We start from the raw sequence: 22,976 nt of genomic DNA on the forward strand, positions 1-22,976 counted from the left end.
AAAGGAACTCCCCTCCTGTGAAGCCATCACTCCTTGTCCCTTCTGTGGAAATTCTTGGGGATCGGGAAAATATCACAATGATACACCTAACGACACCAATACGTGTATGAATCTGGGGGCACCTGGGGGGCTCAGTTGGTGAAGCGTCTGCCTTCGGCTCAGGTCGTGATCCCGGGGTCCTGGGATCGAGTCTCGCATCGGGCACCCTGCTCTGCGGGGAGCCTGCTTCCCCCTCTGCCTGCCGCCCCCCTGCTTGTGTGCACGCTCTATCTGTCTTACATAAATAAATATAATATATTTTTTTAAAATACACGTATCATCTGTCACGGAACAAAACCTGGACCCTGTGATCCTGATAGCCTGGAATTAGAGTTGAGGCCACCAGGCCAGACAGCAGCCCTGCTGTGTATTTGGTTTGAAATAAGGCCTTGGAACAAACACTTCATTCTTCAAGACGCAAATGTAGAAGCTCTGGTCCGTGAAAGAACTGTAACAAATTAAAATTCAGTTGCTAATGAAAACCAGTGTGGGTATTTACCAGAGCAGGTTTGAATGGAACTCTTCGGAGAAGTGTGTGAACAGGAGATCATGCTTGAGAGCATGACATTTGTTTCTAAATTGGTTTTCGCCAAAACACAAGAAGTAATCATTTTGCCCTTGGAGCACGATGTTAAAAATTGGCTTCTAATATGAGGGGAATATTTTTTAAAATTAGACAATTTCTATGAAAACAAACTGAATAAGATGTCATTCTGGATTCCTAAATATGTCACCTTTAGCCGTTTAAAATCAAAGGAAGGGAGATAAGGGAAGACCTTCCAAGCACATAAGGAAGGTGGAAAGAAAGCCCAGTGGGTCCCCTACAGCAGAAAACTTGAAAATCTTTATCAAAAATGTTCACTTCAGGGAGCACCTGGTTCAGTCAGTGGAGCACAGGACTCTCGATCTTGGGGTTCTGCGTTCAAGCCTCACGTTGGGTGTGATGATTACTAAAAATAAAATATATTTTTTTAAGATTTTTATTTTATTTTATTGGCAGACAGAGATCACAAGTAGGCAGAGAGGCAGGCAGAGAAAGAGAGAGAGAGAGAGGAGGAAGCAGGCTCCCCGCCGAGCAGGGAGCCCGATGCGGGGCTCGATCCCAGGACCCTGGGATCATGACCTGAGCCGAAGGCAGAGGCTTTAACCCATATTACACGGGAAGTAGAAGAAAGATGACAGCTGTTAATACATTTATTCAGATGGCTTGTTACACTCCTTTGCATGAGTGACTGGGGGTGGAGTTTTATTTGCAGGAGGAGAAGGTCTTCCAGAAGAAATCCTTGCAGGGTGTCTTCTCCCGCAGTGACCGCTGAGGGGGCGGGACGTCCTGTCGCTTGGCCGCCTCCCCGGCTCCCCCTCCTGTGAAGGGAGCTGCACCCGCCTGGGACACCCACCGGTACCACCCAGCCAGGAAAGTCAAGAGGCTGTTTTTCTTCATTTCCATCCCTTCCTGCAGATGTTTTTAAAAAGAAGCAGAGAACAAAGGAAAGAAAAATAATCAACCATCTGGTTCAGCCAGCATTAAAAGATCCATAATTCCTTCCTTAAAAAAAAGATGTTTCAGAAGAATAAATCACATTTCCATTTAAAGGATGAGGAAGTTAAAAGATAAAATAAAGGCTGAAGAACTCAAGAGAACACCTTAATGAAATAGTTCTAATTAGAGAAGGAAAAGTAAAGCATTTTCAAAGAAAACAAATGGCTTATTTGGCCCATAATCTTGGCTGAGGTCCTTCATTAGAAGAGGTCAGGAAATCTATCATTTTCCCCGCCGCCAAGTGCTCGGTCTGACTCCTGGATGTCCACAAATTACTCTTTGAGACAGATCAGATTGAGACGTGATAGTCCCCTCTTTCAAATTCCTTAGAAAGCTTCTAGGAGTAACCTGATGATAAATGACTTGTCTGAAACTCATCTGGTAATTTTAGAGAAAAATCCATTTTTAATGGCCAACTTTATGTACTCTTTCTTGGAACTTTTTCAAAATCGGAAAAAAAAAAAAAAGAGAAAAATAAATCACCTTACAAAGTTACGAATTCTCACGACGGAAACTATAATGATGTCAATGAATCTGAGCCGGTGAGAAGAGTCCCCATACCTATAAATTAAGATTCTAGAAGCTTGTGTGAATAATGCGGGCGTTGGTGCCCGTGATTGCCCCACGATGGACTGGTGTATGATCACTCAACGTTTCGAAGATGACGCGATGGAGATGGCCCGGCAGGGAGGCTCCCCCTTGAGTGTCTGAGCTCTCTGCAGGTTGCTGGGACCGTCGAAGGTGAACGAGAACCCGTGGTCTAAGAGGGGACATCCTGGGCCCCGGGGGCAGCTGAAGGGCACACCGCAACGGTCAGCCCTGCCTGCTGTCTGTCCTGCCCACACTCGGCCCTGGAGACGGGGGCGATCCGAAGAGGCCAAGGAAGGAGCCGGCCAGAAAGCGGACTCTCCTGCTGGTGGCACTACTCACCTGGTCGTCGTGTCCCGCGAGGCCACCTTCCAGGGGCAGGGCCGCCGGGGCCGTGGCCCCCGACAGCAGCAGCAGCAGCAGCAAGCAGAGAGGTGGCGGCATTCTGCGGGCCGAAGCTCTGGGGCTGCTCGTCTTGGGCAGCCCCGAAGTCGGTGTTTTGTGCACTTGGGTCTCGTGGAGGGGTGGGGCGCGGGGGGCATTGTAATTAAGCTCCACCTGCGGCTGTGTTTGGGGGCTCCGTGCCTGTCAAGAGCCTGTGCCCCCGCTTCCCTCACACTCAGGCAGTGACGCACCTGCCCAAGCCATCGGCCCACAAAAGCGCCTTTGGAACGGAGTTAACCCCTTCATTAAAGCCGCCGACGGTGGCGCGAGTTGGGAGCGGAGCTGCTGACGTGGCAGGACACGTGCGCCGGCCCCCGGGGCCCGCTTCCTCGCGACACGCGCGCGGCGGCAGGAAGCGGGAGCACAAAGCCGAGTGATTTCGCACAATAGAAAATCAGCGGCGGCTGAGGAGCCGAGGAGCTGAAATTCCGCCCACGGGAGGTGTGACGGGATCCGCCGTGGGCCCAAGAGACAAGGGGGAGCTGGAGGGGTGCAGGGAGGCGCTCTGAGCACCCGGAAGGTTGTCCCCGAACCGCAGACAGGGCGGCTGCAAACCCAGAGCGTGGGGGCCGGCCGGAGGGACCTGCCCCTTCCGGCTCGACGACCTGCACTTGACCAGGTCAGGCTGGAGCGAGGAGTCCTCCTCTGCGCTGCCCGCCGGGGCTTCCCCTTCTCTGGCCCCGGTTTCCCAATTCCACAGGCAAATGCACAGACCGTCTTCATCCGGCTGAGACAGCTGGTAAACTGAGTCACAGGCCACAGACCTGCCACACGGGGCCAACAGCCATGGCCAGGTTCCAAGCGGAAGGGTGAAGGCACCGAGGGGACGGCTCTCTCCAGAAGTGAACATGGGGCTTGAACTCATGACCCTGAGATCAAGGGTCCCCTCCTCTACCAACTAAGGCGGCCGGGTGCCCCCCAGATGGAGAGATTTTACAGACAAGAAATTCACAGCAAAAAAAGAAATTCACAGCAGCTTGGCCGGCTTCCTCTTGCCGAGTTCACTGGACGGACTCCTCGGACGCTCCGAGCACCTAGTCGCATCCACAGAACTGCGCGGGACACACGCCGCCCAGGCCAGCAGGGCCGGGACAGCCTAGCCGGGGGGGGGGGGGGGGGGGGGGGGGGTAGCACCCACAGCCCACGAGCGGAAGCACGGCTCCAGCGCGACGGGAGTGTGCCGGGGAGGGTGGGTGCCACGGGCGGAGGAAGGCCACGTGCCCTCTCGTTACGGGCTGCCTTCAAGCCAGCGGCCACCTGTCTTGGTCCTTCGAGGAGAGGGCTGGAGGCTTGGCTCCTGGCCTCTCTGTGGCCTGCTGCCTTATCTGTAAAATGGGGCTACAAAAAGACAGTCCTACTTACCCCCCCCCCCCCCCGAGAGCTGTTGTGAGGACCAACGAAGGTCCCATAAAGCACCCAGCCCACGCGGAACCCACGAGAAGCACGGACATTGGGCAGCGCTAAGAAGAAGACATCCTCCGTCCTTCTCCATGTGGGCCCCCCCCCCCAAGAACGGAGCAACCCAAGCGCTCCCACTTATTCCACCAGCACATCTTACATGCTGGGGTTCGGGTATCCCGGGCGCCTGCCGCGAGCCCCACACCGCACAAGGCGCCCGCCCTCACCTGTCCAGCCCAGAGCCTGCCCTCCGGAAGCTGACAACCTAAGGTCTTAGGCAAGCACGTGTTCCTGGAAAGATGTCAAATGGGAAATTCTGATTAGAAGAAGCTCAGTCCTGAATTATTTTAAACAAGAGTGCTCCTTCTAAAGGTCCAAATGGAACCGAGAAAGTTCAAGGGTGGAGAACTTTTCTCTAAGTACAGAAGAAACCTAAGAGCAAGCGTCCCGTGACCGGAAGGGCTCTTGTCCCTGGAGAACGTCGCAAGAGTTCCCAGGTGGAGGGGAACCTGGACTAAAGGACCCCAAGGAGCTCTTTGGAAATTCCACAGTTCAGTAAAGGAATAAGCATGTCTCAGTGGAGCCTTTCTGGGCCTTACAGGTTTTATTTATTTATTTTTTATTTAAAGATTTTATTTATTTGATAGAGATCACAAGTAGGCAGAGAAGCGGCAGCAATAGAGGAGGAAGCAGGCTCCCCGCTGAGCAGAGACCCCCCCCGCCATAAGGGGCTCGATCATGGGTTCGGGATCATGACCTGAGCCGAGGGCAGAGGCTTTTTTTTTTTTTTAATTTTATTTATTTATTTGACAGAGAGATCACAAGTAGGCAGAGAGGCAAGCAGAGTGAGGAAGGGAAGCAGGCTCCCCACGGAGCAGAAAGCCCAATGCAGGTCTCTATCCCAGGACCCTGAGACCATGACCCGAGCTGAAGGCAGAGGCTTTAACCCACTGAGCCACTCAGGCACCCCTGGGCCTTACAGGTTTTAAAGCCTCAGCTGCTCACGAGCCCGCGGAGACCTCTCCTGGTGCGTTCCAGCTGCCGCTGTGTGCAGAAAGGGAGGCTTTCAAAGTTCCCTGACTCCGCTGAATTTCAGTAATAACACGTCGCCAGCGGCCCTTTATTTCAAGTGCTTCAAGGAACTGGTCTAACAAGAAGACAGCAAGTATTATAAAAGGAAGTTGCCCTCATCTATGCGACCAGGACACACTCCTTCCAAAGACACCCACTTCCTTATCTGGTTCATCACCCGGTAAAGGGTTAATAGGTTCAAGTTTAGGGGAGCTTCCAGGACTCTGCGGAAGCCAGGCCACGGAAGCAGGGCCCTCCACAAGTCCCTTCTGCCATCTGTCCCCAAAGACAGAATCACACAGAATGATCAGCATCACTGTGGACTTCCCAGAGTGAGCAAAACCCCACGTGGAGCATATGGGGGCAGGGAGGCCACTCCAGAGAACCCAGGAAAGGGAGCCGGCTCTTCCTCGCAGAATCTGACCCCTCCTGTGCTACAAGCCGTGAAAAACGTGTTGTAAGCCTTCTCATCTGAAGTATAAACAGGACATGTGTGTGACTCAGTGGGGGAAGCAGCTCCCTTCCGCTCAGGTCAGGATCTCAGGTGTGCTGGGATCGAGCCCTGCATCGGGCTCCCAGCAACTTGGGGAGTTTGCTTCTCCCTCTCCTCCCCACACGTGCTCTCTCTCTCACTCACTCTCTCTCTCTCTCTCTCGCTCAAATAAATGAAATCCTCAAAAACATAATCATACATAAATGTGCAAAAACACCAAAAGATTACACGAACATCAAGTCGAGTTTCCGCCTTGGCTAGAAAACTTCACCAACGTACCCAGGCCAGGGCCAGGGCCTCCCTGCCCCCCCGCCCTGTAACCAGATGCGGGACCCCATGGTGCCCAGACTTCTCCACTTCCAGTCCCGTGGGTGCGGAGCTCAGAGAGCTATGGAAGCCATAAAAACGAGACCCCCAGCAGCAGTCCTCCTCATTCCCTCTTCCTGTCGCGCATGCCCTGTCTCGCTGACGAGAAGTCAGAGCTACAGGGAGTCACACTGCCACCAGAGTCGCGAGACCCGGAGGTCCGTCCCCGTCTGTGGCCCTGTGGCGAGTCCGCCGCGTCCGGCCACCCGGGTCGCCTGATGTGGACGTATAGAGCCAACCTGGAAAGGAAGCTGCGCCATACGGATCTCGGCGGGAGTAGGACGGTCCGGACAGAAGATTTAGGGTTCCCTTCTCTCACCTGGTGTGACACATGGATGTCACAGCCCTCTTCTGAGGGGAGAGGAGGAGTCACCGACAGACCCCAAGGCTGTGAAGCTTGCATTCGGGGCCCTCCTGTGCCCACAGCTTATCGTGTCCCCTCGAGAGCCAACTGTTGTGGGGTGTCTCTTGCTGATCCGTGTCTGTTCTATCCAGAACACCTGTCCTGTTCTCTCGCCCCCTCTTTGGGGGTGAGCACCCCCCAGGATGAATACTGGCTCGACCAGTCAGCAGACCCGGGCAGCGTGCCAACCTCTTCAAGCCTCAGTCTGCACATCGGTAAAGTGGGGAGAATCAGATCCACCCCATTAAGGCCGTGAGGGGGCACGGAGGTGCTATGCGGAGCCCCGGGGAGGCCTGGCCCAGAGAGGGCTCCCGAATGCAGTCCGGTTCCTTATCCCTCCTGCCCCAGCAGGCACGGGCATGCCCTGGGCGCCCCCGACACCCCACAGGGGAGACAGCAGGGCCGGAAGCTCCGGCCCTCACGGACCGAACCAGAGCCCCACACACGGAAGCGTTTGCAAATGGAGGTTTTCCTCTCAAGCAAAGTCTTCACCCCGTGGAACCACAGTTAAACTACAAGATGGCCAGAGAAAAGTGGCATAAGCTGTTTCTGGAGGAAATCACCTTTAAAAACAGACATTTTCCAAACGTGCACCTGTGAGCGCCCCATTTACCTCGTGGTCACACGATGCAGGCTTAAAAACCACACTGGCGAGCGACAGAACTAACTAAACAGCTTTATTCTTCTCTCAGGGACCGTCAGCCTGAAGACTCACGCAGAAGAAGAAAGAGATAAAGATGGGTGATTGAAAAAGTCGAGCCCATGGCACTGCGGCCACACTTGAGGAACGACGCCAGTGACCACTCAGACCCCTGTGCTGGCACGGCGGGGGGACACACAGAGCGTTACGCTCAAGCACCTCCGGCTCAGACACTAGCTTTTTCAGCCAATGACTCAGAGAACGCAGCCCAGAAAGCCTCTTAGCCTTTTATTTTAATCTCTACTGATCCCTTCGAAAATCCCTTCGTGGCAGCGCTGCTCCCTGCTGCACCCCCTGCCGGAGGCCGCGTCTGCCGGTGGCCCCAGGGTCAAGAACCGTCCTTGTCGGCAGCCGCGGCCGCGGCCACTGATTTTGCGTTGTCATCCTCTAGCTTCTTCTTCTTCTTTGCTTTTTGTTCTGTGTTAAACTGAGCGAGCTCTTCGTTTTTCTCTGTGATGTATTTTAGCTACCAAAAAACAATTAAAGAATTACATTTTGGCTGGTTGTGAAGCCACTCTATAAGCCCAGGGGAGGGGAGGGGAGTCTACACCCCTCCTAACTGCCCCCCGCCCAAAGAATTCGGGTGGAAAACCCTGGGTTACATTCCTCAGAGTGAACCAGAACTTCCAATTTGTTTCTGGAAGAAGCAGTCCACTCCAGAGATCAAGCGACGGCTGCCCACGCTGCCACCCAACAGGCAGGAGCTCCTCGAGTGATCGGAAGAGTTAAAATGTGGGGCGAGCAGAAGGCCCGCCAGGCCTACGTACACTGCCAAGCACCAGGACCATCCACACCCCTCGGCGCATCCAGCTAACATCGCGGAGCAGCTCCTACGCACCAGGGCCCGGGATACGGGGAAATAACTCCGGTCCCAGCCATCGGAGAGAATTTTACAAAAGTGCGTAAATTTTACCAACTCCACAACTCTGTCATGAAAAAAAAAATTAAGAGCCCAAAATAGAAACAGTATTTGGAAGCAAACATATGCCCAACAAACAGGTAACTTCCCAGTTAATATTCTAAGACGACTGGCACTGCCCATTCCCTTGCAAAAGGCAGACCCGGCTCGCTGAAGCCAGCCAGCTACCAGCTGTGACCCGCACAGAACGGCGGGAGAGAGGGAAGTGTCTTCCCTGCGGACACATAGCACTGCCCGCCCCCTTAGCTGTTTTCCTTAGAAATCACATCATCCTTAACCTTGACTTCTACTTTGGAGAGAGGGTATTAGAAAAGAGAGCCCGGTGGAAGCAGCTCCAGACTCCGGGCTAGACCGTCTGGGTTCGGCTACCCACCCAAGAGCTCTGTGTTTAGCTCTGCGAGGTTCCGGAACTCCAGCGGCCACCCCTGTAAAATCAGGCTAATAAATGGTGTTATGAAAAACCCTTAGGGAGTGGTTATGAGGTCTAAATAATATATGTAAAATAATAACTACAAAAGCCCCCTGCAAACTGTCAACTGTTACACAACGACTTATTGAGCTCCTGCTGTATGCCAGACCCTATTCTAGGCTCCGCAGATGGAGCAGAGGAGAGACAAAGGTCCAGTCCGGTGGCGTTCTCACAATGGGGAATGGAAAGGATCCTCACGGCCAGGATTAGACAAAGTCAGAAAACCTCGGCTGCCCTGGGTCTGCCCTGAGTCACGGCCACAGCCAGGGATGATCACAGCATCAGCTGGAAAATGAAGGCATGGCCAAGATGACATCTAGATTTCTTTGGAGAGATAGAAAATGTGCTCAGTTTTCTGCCTATCCTGGCTGTGCGGACCCTCCTTCCATACCCGGCCCATCAGAGGTATGGGCACCACAGCACAACTCTCCCCACACGCTCTAGCCTGTGGCCTGTCTCTGCCACCACGCGCTAAAGGAAACACAGGGCCAAAGTTTTGAGATGTTACGAAAAAGGCAAATTATGAAATCTAGAGAGTGCTGATTAGAAAATTTCAAATTGGCTTAGCAAGATCCATCATAATGAAAGAGAGACTATAAATTGCGGGCAGGTCTGAATGGTTCAACCGTCTCTCGTTTTTAATGCAAGGTGCCCTGGGGAATCGCTCCATGGCCGCAAGTGATTAATTGGGAATAATGTATTCTGATGGGAAAGGGGAGTGAGGAAAGAAATTCATCTCTCACCAGTGAATTACTCCTCCTGGCTAAGAGCTTCACGTCTTCAGTGTTAATTGTGCTTCTTTTCGCGTGTCTGTAGAAAGGGCAGGAACAATTCACCAAATGTTTAGTACCACTTCGAGTTTTGATGGAACCCAAAAGTTCATGGTCAGACTCCAAACTAGCAAGGATCTCTAAGTAGCCCATATTTTTAGATTAAATTCATTAAGCAACAACGACATAAAAATGAGTGGAGTGACTTCGCCAAGACACTAATTAAATAAAGAGACCAAAGAAGCAGCAGCCCATCTGTCGTCCTCCACCTGAGACCACGGGGGCCCGAGTGGGCACTTGCTTGGGCACAACGGCCACACGGAACACCGCGGGAAGCGCGTGCGGCACGTCTGTGCACGCCTTTAGCGGGAGGAGAAAATGGCACTGTCCCTTACGGCACAAAGATCGCCTCTGCTTAAACCGACGTGAAGCAGAAGAACAAAGATCCCAAGACCCTGGAGCTCGTCTCCAAGGCTGAATGACAGGAAGCAGCTCAGGCAGACGTCCCCCCCACACCACACCTCCCAGCAAGACGCAGCCGGGCTAGAACGAAGAACGTCCTTTCAACCGGGGACCGTGTCTTGCTCACAACTCGGACGCGAATTCTCATTCCAGGCCTCTTAACTTTGCTTTAAAAGGTAATTTCAGATAATAAGGTCTAGTGAATAATTTATTGGTCTAATTACACCATTTTTTAAAGATTTTTATTTATTCACTTGAGAGAATGAGAGAGCATGAGCAGGGGGAAGGGGGAGAGAGAGAGAGAGAAGCAGACTCCCCGCCGAGCAGGGACACCCACATGGCGCTCAGTCCCAGGACTCCGGGATCATGACCTGAGCCACCCAGGCGCCCCTAATTGCACCATTTCTTGCCATTTCTCAGTTTCGCCAAAACTTCCTGCGCACAGGAATAAGTAGGCATCTTTGTAACCTTGATAACCACTAGACTGGCCAACACAGTCCTCGCTATTTGTTCCATTAAAGACAAAATCACAGAAATTACACTCCACAATTTGGCTGAACTAAACCATCACATCCCGCTAAATGAGCAGGTGGCCCATGTCCTCGCCTCAGAACTGACAGCATCCGCCTGTGGCGACAGGTTCCACTTCAGGAGACAACTTCTAATTAGCCATCCGTGAGGCCCAGCAGAGAAGGGGAACGGTCAGAAGGGGAGATCACAGCAGCCACAAAGCAAGGCGCTGGGCCACAGTCGTACCGGGAGGGGGAGGGGGCGGCTAGGTGCCACGGACACAGTGTGGTCCTCAGCCACGCGCTCGGGCCGCTCTGCCCATTTTCACTTTCTTCGCAAAGTGCCACAAAAGGAACAAGCAGGAGGAAGCAGCATAGTGACCTGTCTGCAGAGTGAGGTTCGCTGACCTGTTCGCGGGGAAGTGTTCGGGAAACGGCAAGGCCGAGCCTCTCCGCTACGCAGCCGGGTACGCGCCAGCTCTGGACCCTGCTTTAATGCCAGCGCCTCCCTCAACAGAGGGGCCCCGCACATCGGACACTCTAAATCAAACAGCCGACTCCAGAAAACTACCCAGAAAACTACCCAGCAGGAAAATTACAGAGCAGTTTTTCATGCAACACTTTTAGCAACACAGGTTTCAAAGACTAGTCCCAAAATGTTCCTAGAATCTATTTACTGTCTCGTATCTATCTTCTTCAAAACGTGTCATCTTTAACCCGTTAAAGGTATCAGGTGACTGGAGATTTCAAAGCCAAGTAAAGGAAATTCGCAACTTAAACTGGGAAATGATTTTCCATAGTTTACAGGTGAACTGTATCAAATTTAAACCCCTTTTCTCATGGAAACAATGTTACAAATCCCAGTTAGGTTCCCAGTCAGCTTACAAAGACCATTCAATACACAGCTGCCTGAAACAGTCCTTCAGACTCTTTGCAGGACTCATGGTTCTAGAAGACAGTGGCCTCAGGGAAAACACAAAACCACAGGATAAACAGAGCTTACCTTCCGGGAATATCAATTCCATTCCATGATAAACTTTATTTTTTTTTTAAATTTTATTTATTTGAGAGAGAACGAGCGAGACAGTGAGCATGAGCAGGGAGGAGAGGCAGCGGGAGAAGCGGACTCCCCCTGCTGAGCAGGGAGCCCGATGCGGGGCTCGATCCCAGGGCCCCAGGATCAGGCCCTGAGCCAAAGGCAGATGCTTAACGGACGGGGCCACCCAGGAGCTCCCTTACCCCCACCTTGTGATAAACTTTAAAACCAGATTTTTTTTTATATGACAGCAAACTGAAGTATTATGAAATTAGACAAAGGACGAGTCTTCAGAGAAAATCCACAGTTGTGTTGGCTCAGGGTTCAGAGGGCGGGGGGGAGCGGGAACAGCTCGGGAGGACATCCCCGACACGCGGGAGGGGAGGCATCTCTTACTCAGTAAGCCTCCTCCTCTCCCACTGAGACGACAGCAGCCAGACAGCCTCCGTACACAGATCCCCTAACTTAGGTGATGCCCTCCCTGGGGAGCTTTTACAGTCTAAGCGACACACACCCCTCTCCCCCACCCACCAAGCAGCGAGCAAAAGAAAATCAACCTCTTTACGCAATCATAAAACACAGAGTACCTGAAAGTCAATGTATTACAATGCTAAATATTTCCAATTCCGTTCTTATTTCTAGTATTTTTACCGAAGCATCTAAAAACGCTGGTTGTCTTTTCCCACAGCGAACATAGAAAAGGCAGGTAAAGTCGCGACTGGGGGCTTCCTGCTGGCATCTACCAGGGAGAGGCCGGAGGGGCCCAGAAACGCCCTCCAATGCGCAGGACAGGCCCCACCGCAACCCGGAATGAGCCGCGCCAAAATGCCAGCGGTGCTGAGATGTAGAACCCAGCTCGGTGCCGATCAACTTTATGTTCAAACCAAATAATCAGGTGCTTACATATTTAATTTCTGTGCCACCCTTCGTAATAAACAGAAGTTGTAATTTCCGAACAAAGGAAAGATGTGGCAAGAGGGGCGACAAACGTCACCGCAGGGGACACGTGGGGAGGTAATGGTTGCCGCGTGAGGAGCCACCACCTGGATTTACAACGAAGAAATGGCAGGCGCTGTTAGTATCCCATAATGTTCTCTTACCCCTTGGCCAAGTTGGCGATGCTGAGCGGTTTTTAGGGATTCATATACACAGGGACAGGAAAGATTTAGAGTCTGCCCTCTGAGACCTACTGCTTTAATTCATTCAAAATCCTCACCGCAGCGACAAAGAGCTGAGAGGAGCAAGGTGAAAGCTCGGGCTGCGGGAGAGGCTGGCACCGCCTCAGAGGTGGGAGCAAACTGGAAAGCGTTAGCCCTTCGCGGCCCCGTCACTCAGACTGCCCCGTAAAAGCAGTTCGTTGCGATTGTTTTCAATTACCTGAGATACTAATTGAAGAGATGAGCATAAATCACATGTAAAAGCTCAAGGTTCCCCGCTGAAAGCAAGTCACCCACTTCTCAAGGAGTGTGTCTCTTTGGTGACAGACGCCGCGAACCCGAGGCTGAGCGCGGGCGGGCGCTGGGTGCCGGCAGCTGGGTGCTGGGCGCTGTCACACCGGGCACACGGCGCCCTGCGGGACACACATGCCCTGCGCGTTCCTAGCCCTCGAGCTGTTCTTTGTTCCTTTTTAACCGGGAACTGAACAAATCTGCTTCTTTAACAAAAAGTACTCAGAAGAGATTTTAAAAAAAAGGCCAAATCAAGTCTGAATGAATGTGATTAAAGCAGATGTTCTCTTCTTGCAGAATCACGATGAGGGATGAGCTTCCAGTAAATCCACACACGCACACACACAAAAGCCGAAAGCTCTCCTGAAATGCACCACCAGATGGAAAGCGCGAATAGGACGTCAACACGCACGGCATTAGGCATGCAAGCTCTCTACCCACCTTGCGAACATTTCAAGGTCTTTGGCAAAAGTTTCTGAAAGAGAAAAAGAAGTACTTTAGTGATCTTCATGTCAATCTGATTTCGGAAGGAGGCAAAGTGCAACCTCGGCTCCCGCAACCCAGTGACTAGTGCGACAAGCCCCTTCCGCGGCGGGAGGAGGCACTCCGGGTTGCCCCATCCCTGGACAGGAGCCTTCCGCTGTTTTTGGCTTTTTCTATTTTGGGAGCCTTTAGCCTGGGTTGTGTATTTTATTCATTACGACCTCCTTGTCATAATTGTGGTCATTGTGGCCACACCTCTTCTTCCATGAAACTAGCCCTTAGCTTCAAATTTCGCTCCAAGTTAAGGCTTGAGAGGACATTCATTTCCCTGCATGGCGGGCAGATACCACTGTCACAAGCTCAGCTGTTACATGAACATGGCAGGGGCCATATAAAAATGTTATAAGGCGGGGCGCCTGGGTGGCTCAGTGGATTAAGCCGCTGCCTTCAGCTCAGGTCATGATCTCAGGGTCCTGGGATCGAGCCCCACATCGGGCTCTCTGCTCTGCAGGGAGCCTGCTTCCTCCTCTCTCTCTGCCTGCCTCTCTGTCTACTTGTGATCTTTCTCTCTGTTGGATAAATAAATAAAATCTTTAAAAAAAATGTTATAAGGCGATGAGATAACAATGCAATGTCTATTACATTGTCTATTACAATGCCATGTCTATTACAATGTCTATTACGCTAATGTTCCCGGCAGTTTAAAACAGGAGAAATACAGGGGTTCACGCCCACTGTTAGGTAACAGAAATAGATGTTTCCATAAAACATCTGAATCTTAAGCCAAGAAAAGGAATGTTCCATGAATAGCACGGACGGTAACGTTCTCCATCTGTTGGTAAGACCAGCCACACGCTTCTCCCGGGCAAAGCTAATTGGGGGATTTCTATCCACAGAGAAGGCTCTGGCTTCATACCGCACTGCCGGAAGGTCAGCTCCGAGATCGCTGCGATGGTTTGTTTGCTGAAAGGCATCTCTCTGTCTGATGCGACCTCCTCGCAGAGACACCCAACAGTGTAGTGGACGGCTGCTTTAAGCCTCTGAAGCAAAAAAGCAAAATACTTCATGGGTGAGGTTGCAAATAAGAGCTTTCCGCGTCTCCGAAAATTAAGACCGAGGAGAGGGTCTGCTCAGCCTAATTCCTTCAGCACTTTCCATAATGGCTGTGTGACTTTTCAAGTGTACTAATAAATTAGTGAGGCCCTCTGGAGTGTGACTTGGAGAAACATTACTTCCTTGCTAATGGTTATGATTTAGGTCAAGTAAAGATAAGGAATTACAATGGCAGGTCAGCGGGGAGGACAGTGAGACTCGCACTTGCAAAATATTTGCACGACTTCACCCAGATATTCCACAAACGTGTACCCGCTCCTGCTGCGCAAAGGCAAATGCTAGGTGTTTCGGGAACAATGAAAAACCAGACAAGGGTTACTCTAGTGAAATGCGAAAGGATCCCATCCCGCTGCTGCGAGTCTCTGCCAGCCTCAGGCCCGCATGCGACAAAGGACGAACACTCAGGACCATGCTGGGAAAGGCCTATGAGGGCACATCCTACCTTCTTTTGATTTGTTGGCTTGCTAGCCCTCCTTGTTCCTTACCAGGACCTTCACTGTTCCCTAGCAACCCTTTTAGATAATCAAGAACAGAGCTCTCCCTTGCAGAAGAGCAAAGAAGCAAAACAAAGCCAAGCCAAGATCTCAGTCTGCCATCAACCAACTTACTGCGCCCTGGATGTGCTCCTTCTCTATGCCAGAGACAGAACTGAGCTGCACAGGGGGGCAGCTGAACCCCAAACAGCATAAACTCTCCTAGCAAGTGTTCACAGCTGAGACAGGAGGACGAACTGCAGAAACACAGGTCCAGGACCCCCGGGGAAAGGCCAGACAGATAAGCAAGGGTAATGACCTTTCTTAGTTTCAGATGTCAAAAAGTAGGTTGAGGCCTATGGTAGGAGGAGACAAAGAGGCCATCACCCTGGGAGGGATAAAGAGCCTCCCCGGTCATCTTTTTTATGTACATGTGGGAGTGTCCTTAGAGGAACAGGACATGGACCTTCCTGAATGTTCCAGAAGTTTTCTGTCCCTCCTCCTTCTGCATGCTTCCTGGACGGGGCCAAGTGCCTTCTTCAGTGTTGCAGACAACACTGCACTTCAAGGCTGAATCCCTAGATCCTGAATCGCTCAAGGGCAGGACCCTGTCAGTTTCATTCCCTCTTATCCACCCAGCGCCAAGAACAGCGGGCGCAATGAGCGGCAGGACCCTCTGCCTGCTCGGCCCATCTCTGCAGCCTTACTCGATTCTTCAGCGAGCACCGACTGTCCACGGGAGGCCAGGCTCTGTACTAGGGTCTGAGAATACAAAACTGGAGAAGACAGCCCAGCTTTCAGAGTGATCTCCCGGGACACCTTTGCCATCAGTGGGCTCTTCAAAAGACCACCTCGGGAAAGAACAAGAAGGTGGAGGAGAACCATTCCAGGTAAGATCAAAGAGACTAAATTCAAGCTATGCCCCTTGACTGGATGCTGGATGAGAGAAAAAAGGCCAGTAGGAGAAACAGCTTCGGGACAACTGGGGAACTGTGCGAACGGACTGAACGTGGGACAACAGGATCTTCCCAACAGTAGACGTCCTGAGTGTGGTACTGGAGGTCACGGACGAAAATGCACACCCCGGTCACTGGGTGAGGCGTACGAAGGTACTGAAACTAAGGGGAAAGTGTGAAGATACCCGCAACGAAATCTCCAATGATCAGAAAAAGAGAGCAAAGGAGTAAACGCAGCCAAGCGCTAGCAACGGGTGACTCCGGGTGAGGGGCGCGCGGCTGCTGCGTGCACTGTTCTCGCAACTTGTGCCGAAACCGTGCGCTTCCCGAGAGAGAGGGAGCTGGTGCGCAAACAGCTCCCGGGCCCTGAGCTCATTCCCGGCTCTTCAGTTCACCTTCTTCCCGGCGGCCGCCCTGGTTCTTGCTTTTTACCTCCTCAGGGCGCTGCGGCTCGTTCTCAGGCCTCCGCGCCGGGCGCTGGTTCCCGGCGCTGCCCGCAACCGCCCTGGGAGGAGGTTCGGGTCGCTCGGCTTCTGCAGGCGGGCCAGCCGGGCCGGGGCGGAGCCCGGGCTGGGACCCACGCGGGAAGGAGCCGGCCGGCCATCGGGCTCGCACGCCGTCCCCGCGTCTGCACGTCGGAGCGCGCACGTTCCGGCGGCGACGAGCCGGGCCCCGCGCGGAGGGCTTCGCCTGGATCCCCTTTCGGGGCGCACACCCTATCCTCACTGCAGCCCTGTCATGAGAAGGCCGACCGGGCGGTCCCAGCCAGAAGGTGGCCCCCCGCCGCCCGACTCCGACCCGCGTTGCCCTGGAGACCGCCTCCCAGCACCCCCCGCGGCAGCCCAGCTGGCGCAGGCGCAGGCGGCCGGAGCGCGCTCTCCGCCCCCGGGAACGCGCCCCGAGGAGCGCGCGGGGGAGGTTTCGAAGGCTTTCCCTCTCCGGAAGCTCGACGCCGTCCTCCTCCAGCCCGGCGGACTCGATTTTCCCGTACCTGTCGGTAGGAGAATCGCTGCTGCTCCTCAGCCGCTCCCTCTTCCTCCTCCTCCATCACAGCAGGGGAGACCCCGGCAGGCGCGCGAGAGCAGGAGGCGGTGGCCGGGAGGAGCGCGTCGGAATTCCCGCCGCGGCGCCGGGCGACGGGCCGCGCGGGGGTTCAAAGCGCGAAGCACCAGACCGCCGCGCCGCGCGCGCCCTCTGGCGGCCGTTCCGGGAACGGTCCTTCGCGGTCCGGGGGTGGGGCCCGGCGGCGCAAAGCCATCCCCCCACCGGCTCCCCGCGGCTCGGCCCCTGGCTGGTGGCTCAGTCGAGCCCTTGGAACGGGGACGGCGTCGCCGGGCGGCACCCTTCCCCGTAAATAAAATGCGTGTGCCTCTAACCGTCGCAGGCCTTGCAAAATCCACTCAGTGTCCGTAACTGTGTCGCCAACAGCTGCGTTAGGGCGTCAGACTGCAGACACCTGCTGGATGACTGTCCCATTCGGCAGCACGGTCAATGAGTAGGTGACACAGCAGAGGCTCAGTCACTCATCAGCAGTCCAAGGGCCCCCAATTAAAAAAAAAAAAAAAAAGTAAGCTCCGCCCAACATGGGGCTCGAACTCACGCACCGGAGACTTAATGTTGGTCCAACTGAACCAGCCAGGTGCTCCAGGGCCCCCAAGTTTTTGTTTTTTAATTATTTATTTATTTTAAAGAGAGAGAGCGTGTGCTTGGGCAGAGGGAGAGGGAGAAAGCAGACTCGGAGCCACGTGGAATCTGAGATCGTGCCCTGAAATCAGGAGTAGGAACCCCACCTCCGGAGCCAGCCTGGCACCCCAGGGCCCCCAGTTTTTCAAAAGGCCTTTGACCTGGTTGTATATTTTTCTGGTGTCGCTGCAGTCATTAGGGAGCAGACATTGTCCTTGGGCCTCCCCACACTTAAGATTTAGGGTTGTGTTCATTCCTGGTTACAGCCGGAGGTGAGCGTTGAGAGCCGCTGAGGATATTTCCAACCCCTTCCCGGTGCAGGGGAAATCGCTGGCCTTTCCTGACAAATAACAGAATTAAGAAAGAAAAGCAGGGCGCTTGGCATGTGTTCAACCGAGAGAACACACAGGCAACCTCCCCACTTGCCACCTGTGTGGAGAAGGTCGGGGCCAGGGGGAGAAGTTGCAGGGCAGAATCCCACAGGGATTTCCCTTTGACATTTTAATTGCCACTTTATAGAATGATGATGCTAAGGGAGAGAAAACTTGCAGACAGACCGGTATGAACCGAATAAGATTTTTTGTTTAAAAAAAAAAAAAAGAGCATGCGCATCTGTGTGGAGATGTGGGATACTTGAAAGGAATAAAAGAGCCAGAAGGACCCGTGATAAACACAGTTGACTTCTGAGCAGTGAGTTGAGGAGAAGGCAGAGAAAGACACTCAGATTTTCACTTCGTACTTTCCTGTATTCCACATTTCTCATGTGTGTGTGTGTATGTGTGTGACAAGTAAAGGGAAGCCCATAAGCCACTCCTGGTCTTTTCCACAGAAGTGCCCCCCAGGCCCCACAGGAGTGCAGATGGCTGAGACCAGAGAACCTCTTTTTGGAGGAATCGGCCTTCTGATCAGTTTCCATGGACTCTGAGATGACAGGTGCCTCCGGCCTCCTCTCTTGCTCCCTGAGACCATCCCAGTGTCCAGTCTTCTGGGATGGTTCCCAGTGCCATGCAGGGTCAATCTCTCATGGGACGTCCCTGACGTGCGGCCTCTGCCTTAGCAGGCTCGGTTCTGCCCGTCGGAAGCCACCCTGCTCCCCCCGGCTGCCACTCTCTGGTCTCCAGCAGCAAAGAAGGGGGCCCCGAGGTTGGGGGGTGTGGCGTGGATTGGGAGCAGGGGAGCTCCAGACCTCAGGCTCAGAGCCCAGCCCCTATCACAAGCTTTGTGACCCAGAGCGAGCCACAGAACCTCTCCAAGCCCCAGTTCCTGCATTTATAAAGTGGGGACCCTAGCGCTAATGTCAGAGAGTGGTTGTGAGGCCGGAATTGCACCTAAGTGCTCAAGAAATAGTTATCTCCTGGGCCGTGTCTATGCCTTGTCCCTTGCATGTTACCCCATTTTAAAGCAGCTGCTTGCCAGGGCTCCTGGGTGGCTCCGTCGGTTAGACGTCCTCTTCTTGATTTCGGCTCAGGCTGTGATCTCAGGATCATGAGACTGAGACCTGTGTCGGGCTCCGCGCTAGGTGTGAAGTCCGCTTGGGACTCTCCCTCCTGCTCTGCCCTCCCCGCCCTCTCTAAGACACACACACACACACACACACACACACACACACACACACACACATCTATCTATATGTATAAAATCAGTCGCTTCCCAGGGCAAAAGAACATTATTGTAGGGATCCGTGGGGGACCCACGCACTTCAGAGTCTGATGGAGAGGGTCTGGAGCTGAGACCTTACCGCACAGAAAATGGACCGATTCGGAGGGAGCGGATTTTCCCTGGTGAAGACTCAGCCATGACAATGGCCACTAGATGTCAGCCTTGTGCCACATTGTGACACCAGGCAGGTCCTGCGAGGGTGAGGGCTTACTAGGCTCCTGGGCTGTTCTAGGCGCCCTCACAGGTGGCTACTGGGCCCCATTTGACACGTGAGGGGCCAGGGTCACCGAGGCGAGAGGACTTTGCTCGAGGCTGACACTCTGGGAAATGGTGGAGCCCGGATCTGACGAGTGGCCGCCCGACTTCTGAGCCCTCGCCCTAAGTCAGACGGAACTTTGCGAGTTTCCTGGATCCTTTTCAGCTGCATTTAAACAGGGTGCCCTGAACACTTAGTTCACTAACAGTCATCACTTATTTCCTCCAAAACTGCCCTGTAAAATGCTGACTCCGAACACTCGATCTCGGTTGGCCGTCGTAAGGATTCAGGACCTCCTGTCTGCTCCCTGCACAGACGAGGGGTCCCCGCCACCGTGCCTGGCACGTGGAGATGACAGGAAGCATGCGGGGGGCCACGTGGAGGAGTTACTGTGCCCGTGGAGCAGGAGGGTGTTGGCGGGGTGGCCGTGTTCCAGCGACAGGCCTTCGGGGGCCTGTGACCTCGGACAAGTTCCTCCACATCCCTGTGTCTCGACTGTAAGCTAGGGTAACAAGGTACCCGCTTCAGGGGTGTTGTAGTAAATAAGTCCCTTGAAACAGTGTCTGGGGGCGCCTGGGTGGCTCAGTGGGTTAAAGCCTCTGCCTTCGGCTCAGGTCATGATCCCAGGGTCCTGGGATGGCCTGCTTCCTCCTCTCTCTCTGCCTGCCTCTCTGCCTACTTGTGATCTCTGGCAAATAAATAAACAAACAAACAGTGTCTGGCCCACAGTTCTGATTACGTTCGTGGATGTGCCATCGATACGGTGTGAGACGCTCGGGAAAACTCCCGAATAGGGCCAGAGCCCCCGGCTTCATGTAACAAATCGCCTTTTTCCAGAGAAGCATATGTGGCCGCTATTGGCTCAAAAAATCGAGCTCCCCTCTCCCGACCCACATGCTTCCCCTGGAAGCTTGCCGCGCTGCCTTCCACCTGTTGGGTTTGGGATGCTGATGACTTGCTCGTAACTGACAGGATGTGGCTGAAACAGTGCCGCACGGCATCCACGGCATCCACGGTTAGGTCTTAAAAGGCCAAGGTCATGTCTGCTTTGTTCGCGGGAACTCCACTTTGGAGCGCGCCCCCAGGTAAGACGTTAGCCCAGCCCGGGGCTGCCAGGCCATGAGGAGGCCCAAGGCCACCTGGTGAAGCCACACGTACCTTCCTCAGCCTCGCTGAGGCCCCAGCCAGCAGCCAGCACGGGCCACCAGATGACCGAAGAGGACAGACACCTCCGAGTACCCCCGGCCATGGAGTGGCCCCGAGCTTTCAGGTCTTTGTGCTGAGCCCCAGAGACCGTCGAACAGAGACAAGCTATGCCCTCTGTGCCTTCCAGTTCCTGACGCACAGAATTAGGGGACTAATGGTTATTACCCGCTCTTAGGGTGCTTTGCTATGTACCCCGCAGCAGTAACTGCGACAGCACGCAGGATTACCGGGCAGTGAACACAGACGCGCTAATGTACATGTGAGCGTACTATAACATAGGACCTTTATCCCGAAGTCCCCCTGCCTGTCCTGAAAGGACATTCCGCATCTTCCTCCAGGAATGTGTGACTCGTCCAGCCCCTGCCTGAAGTCTCCTTGCTGAGAAATCCTGTCTGCTCCCATCTGACCCGTCGCTCTTTATAACCAACTTGTCTGTGTCCCGAAACGAGTAGGCCTAGGGTGTCTGCCCAGAGAGGCCCTTTCCCGGAGTAGCCACTGGCTTGTCCCTGCGCGGCCAGGCCGAAGGACACAGACTCAGCGGGGGGCCGAACCCCAGGGCGGCCACGGCCACTGCGCTGGGAACTGCGGACCAGCTCACCCCCCGCAGGGGCCGGGGAAGAGGAGGCGGACCGGGACCCTGCGCGGTGGCCTCTGCTGCTGAGAAAGCGCTCGGGCCCAGAGGGTCAGTAACGTGCGGTGCGGCGGTGAGTTGGCGGCTGGGCTGAGCAGGGGACCCGGGCTCCTCGCCGGGTAGCCGGGCAGGCCTTACCGGAGCTAACAGTCCTTACCGGTCTGTTCTTCAAGGCAGTCACGGGATATAAAATTCAAGAAACCCAAAAGGCGATCTGGTAGGAACAGTCTCCCCACCAAGGGCATGGGCAGAGGCCGTTAGTCTCCCACGGTGAGAACAGCTGCCGTTCATTATGGCCTTGCTGTGCCAGGTACTGGGCTGACCACTTAACACAGCGTTACCGTCCCCGGGGACGGGGAAGCGTTTAACCCGCTTCCGCAGATGAGGAAGTGGCGGTCGGAGGCCTCCGGTGCTGCTGCTGGCCAGCAGAGTTGGGGCGCGCACCCCCAGGGCCCGGCCGCCCTCCCCATGCGCCCAGGCCCTTCTCGGGTCCAGGGGCCACCGCAGCGGCAGCGGGGAGCTCATCGGATGCGCACAGCGTGGGGCCGCACCCCATCCTGCTGAATCCGAATCTGCCCTTTTTCTCGAGACCCTTCCCCGGGGCTGGGGGGTTGACCACAACTGGAGAAGCACCACTGGCCTCCTCTGGCCTTCTGGAAGATGTCGGTCCTGACCGACACGCCCCACCGGCAGACGCAGGGGAGCCCACCGGGGGCCTCCCAAGGCCTGGTCTGCAGAGTGAACTCGCCGCGGGTGCTGGGACGCAAATGTGGTTTCCAACCGGCAGAAAGCCCGAAGCGGGAACAGTAATGCCGCACAGAGGGGCTTACTACCTGCAGGTGTTGGCCTGTTCTCACTGGAGTCCTCAAAATAGCCGTGAGCAGACCGGCCCTATTATCCCATTTTACACACGGGAAAACTGAGGGCAGGGAGCATCAGGGGTTCGGCAGTAGGTGGCGGGGGGGCAGGGAGGGGCTGGATCTGAAGCTCCGTAACTTCTGGGTGGTGAGCAGGGCCAAGAGTTCTGCTGCGCGCGATAGCAGGATTTCACTCCTCTGGACGGTCCAGCTCTGCGTCACACGCTGTTGACACTTGGCCTCCCGCCCCGCCCTAGTGTTGCTCTCCAAGGACTCGCTCTCCACCCGAGGGGCACCTGCCTGCCTCGGCGCAGGTGGTCAGAGATCACCTGTGAGAGACGCTGCATCGAGGGGTTCCCATCCCCTAAAACAGAACCCCGTCAGGGGGCGAGGGCACGTGTGTGGCGAGCACCGGGTGTTCTATGTAACACGTGAATCACTGAACGCTACGTCAGAAACTAAGGACGTACTTACATTCGGTGGCCAGCTGAAATTAAAAAAAAAAAAAAAAGGCCCTGTCGGGGCACCTGGGAGGCTTAGTTAGGTAAGTGTCTGCCTTCAGCTCAGGTCATGATCCCGGGGTCCTGGGATCGAGCCCCGCATCGGGCTCCCTGCTGAACAAGGAGCCTCCTTCTCCGATGTGCCTGTGCGCTCTGACAAATAAAATCTTTGAAGAAAGAAAAAACACTGTCGTGGGCAGTGACTCAGCACCTCTGAGATCTGAACGTGGGGAGCGGGGAGGGGTGACAGGGCCACGTCTAGCTAAGGCTTCACGTCCAGGCTGAGAACTTCAAAAGCTGAGCATTTAATGAAAAGGACGGGCTCTCGGGCCAGCTCTGCGAGCCCCTGCGCTTTTCTGAAAGAGGCCAGAGGCCAGAGTAACGCCAGCTGTCAAAACAAGGAAGCACTCTGCTCTATGCTAGGATTCTCGCAGGACTGTGTAGAGCGTTCCAGAGAACTCTTCTGGAGTTAAGCTATTAGAATAAAGCAATTCCACTGGCCCC

General features: G+C 54.3%; 2 protein-coding genes across 3 annotated transcripts; both read right to left on the reverse strand.

Moving 5' to 3' along the window:
- Positions 1-1,194: 1,194 nt before the first annotated feature.
- CORT (cortistatin) lies at positions 1,195-2,862 on the reverse strand. The gene is made up of 2 exons (XM_045998496.1): positions 2,510-2,862; positions 1,195-1,492 (listed from the first exon to the last, which is right to left on the reverse strand). Exons 1-2 carry the CDS (start codon positions 2,609-2,611, stop codon positions 1,286-1,288), a joined length of 309 nt encoding a protein of 102 aa, XP_045854452.1. The 5' UTR covers positions 2,612-2,862; the 3' UTR covers positions 1,195-1,285.
- Positions 2,863-5,694: 2,832 nt separating this feature from the next.
- Positions 5,695-17,043, reverse strand: CENPS (centromere protein S). Of its 2 annotated transcripts, none has more exons than XM_045998476.1 (5): positions 16,672-17,043; positions 13,956-14,178; positions 13,097-13,130; positions 9,174-9,240; positions 5,695-7,508 (listed from the first exon to the last, which is right to left on the reverse strand). In XM_045998476.1, exons 1-5 carry the CDS (start codon positions 16,726-16,728, stop codon positions 7,371-7,373), a joined length of 519 nt encoding a protein of 172 aa, XP_045854432.1. In that variant the 5' UTR covers positions 16,729-17,043; the 3' UTR covers positions 5,695-7,370. The 2 variants fall into 2 exon arrangements, with proteins under 2 accessions (XP_045854432.1, XP_045854439.1); XM_045998483.1 differs by having other exon boundaries at positions 14,055-14,178; positions 16,672-17,021.
- Between the last annotated feature and the right edge of the window lie 5,933 nt (positions 17,044-22,976).

Source organism: Meles meles, chromosome 1, assembly GCF_922984935.1.
Source record: "Meles meles chromosome 1, mMelMel3.1 paternal haplotype, whole genome shotgun sequence".
In the NCBI taxonomy this organism is placed as follows: Eukaryota; Metazoa; Chordata; class Mammalia; order Carnivora; family Mustelidae; genus Meles; species Meles meles.

Coding starts and splice junctions, on each gene's coding strand:
- CORT (XM_045998496.1), bottom strand. CDS start 2,611: ATGCCGCCACCTCTCTGCTTGCTGCTGCTGCTGCTGCTGTCGGGGGCC. Junction 1,493..2,509: donor TCGCGGGACACGACGACCAG/GTGAGTAGTGCC, acceptor AAACATCTGCAG/GAAGGGATGGAAATGAAGAA.
- CENPS (XM_045998476.1), bottom strand. CDS start 16,728: ATGGAGGAGGAGGAAGAGGGAGCGGCTGAGGAGCAGCAGCGATTCTCC. Junction 13,131..13,955: donor AACAGATGGAGAACGTTACC/GTCCGTGCTATT, acceptor TTTCTCTTTCAG/AAACTTTTGCCAAAGACCTT. Junction 7,509..9,173: donor CCAGGAGGAGTAATTCACTG/GTGAGAGATGAA, acceptor GTTTTTTGGTAG/CTAAAATACATCACAGAGAA.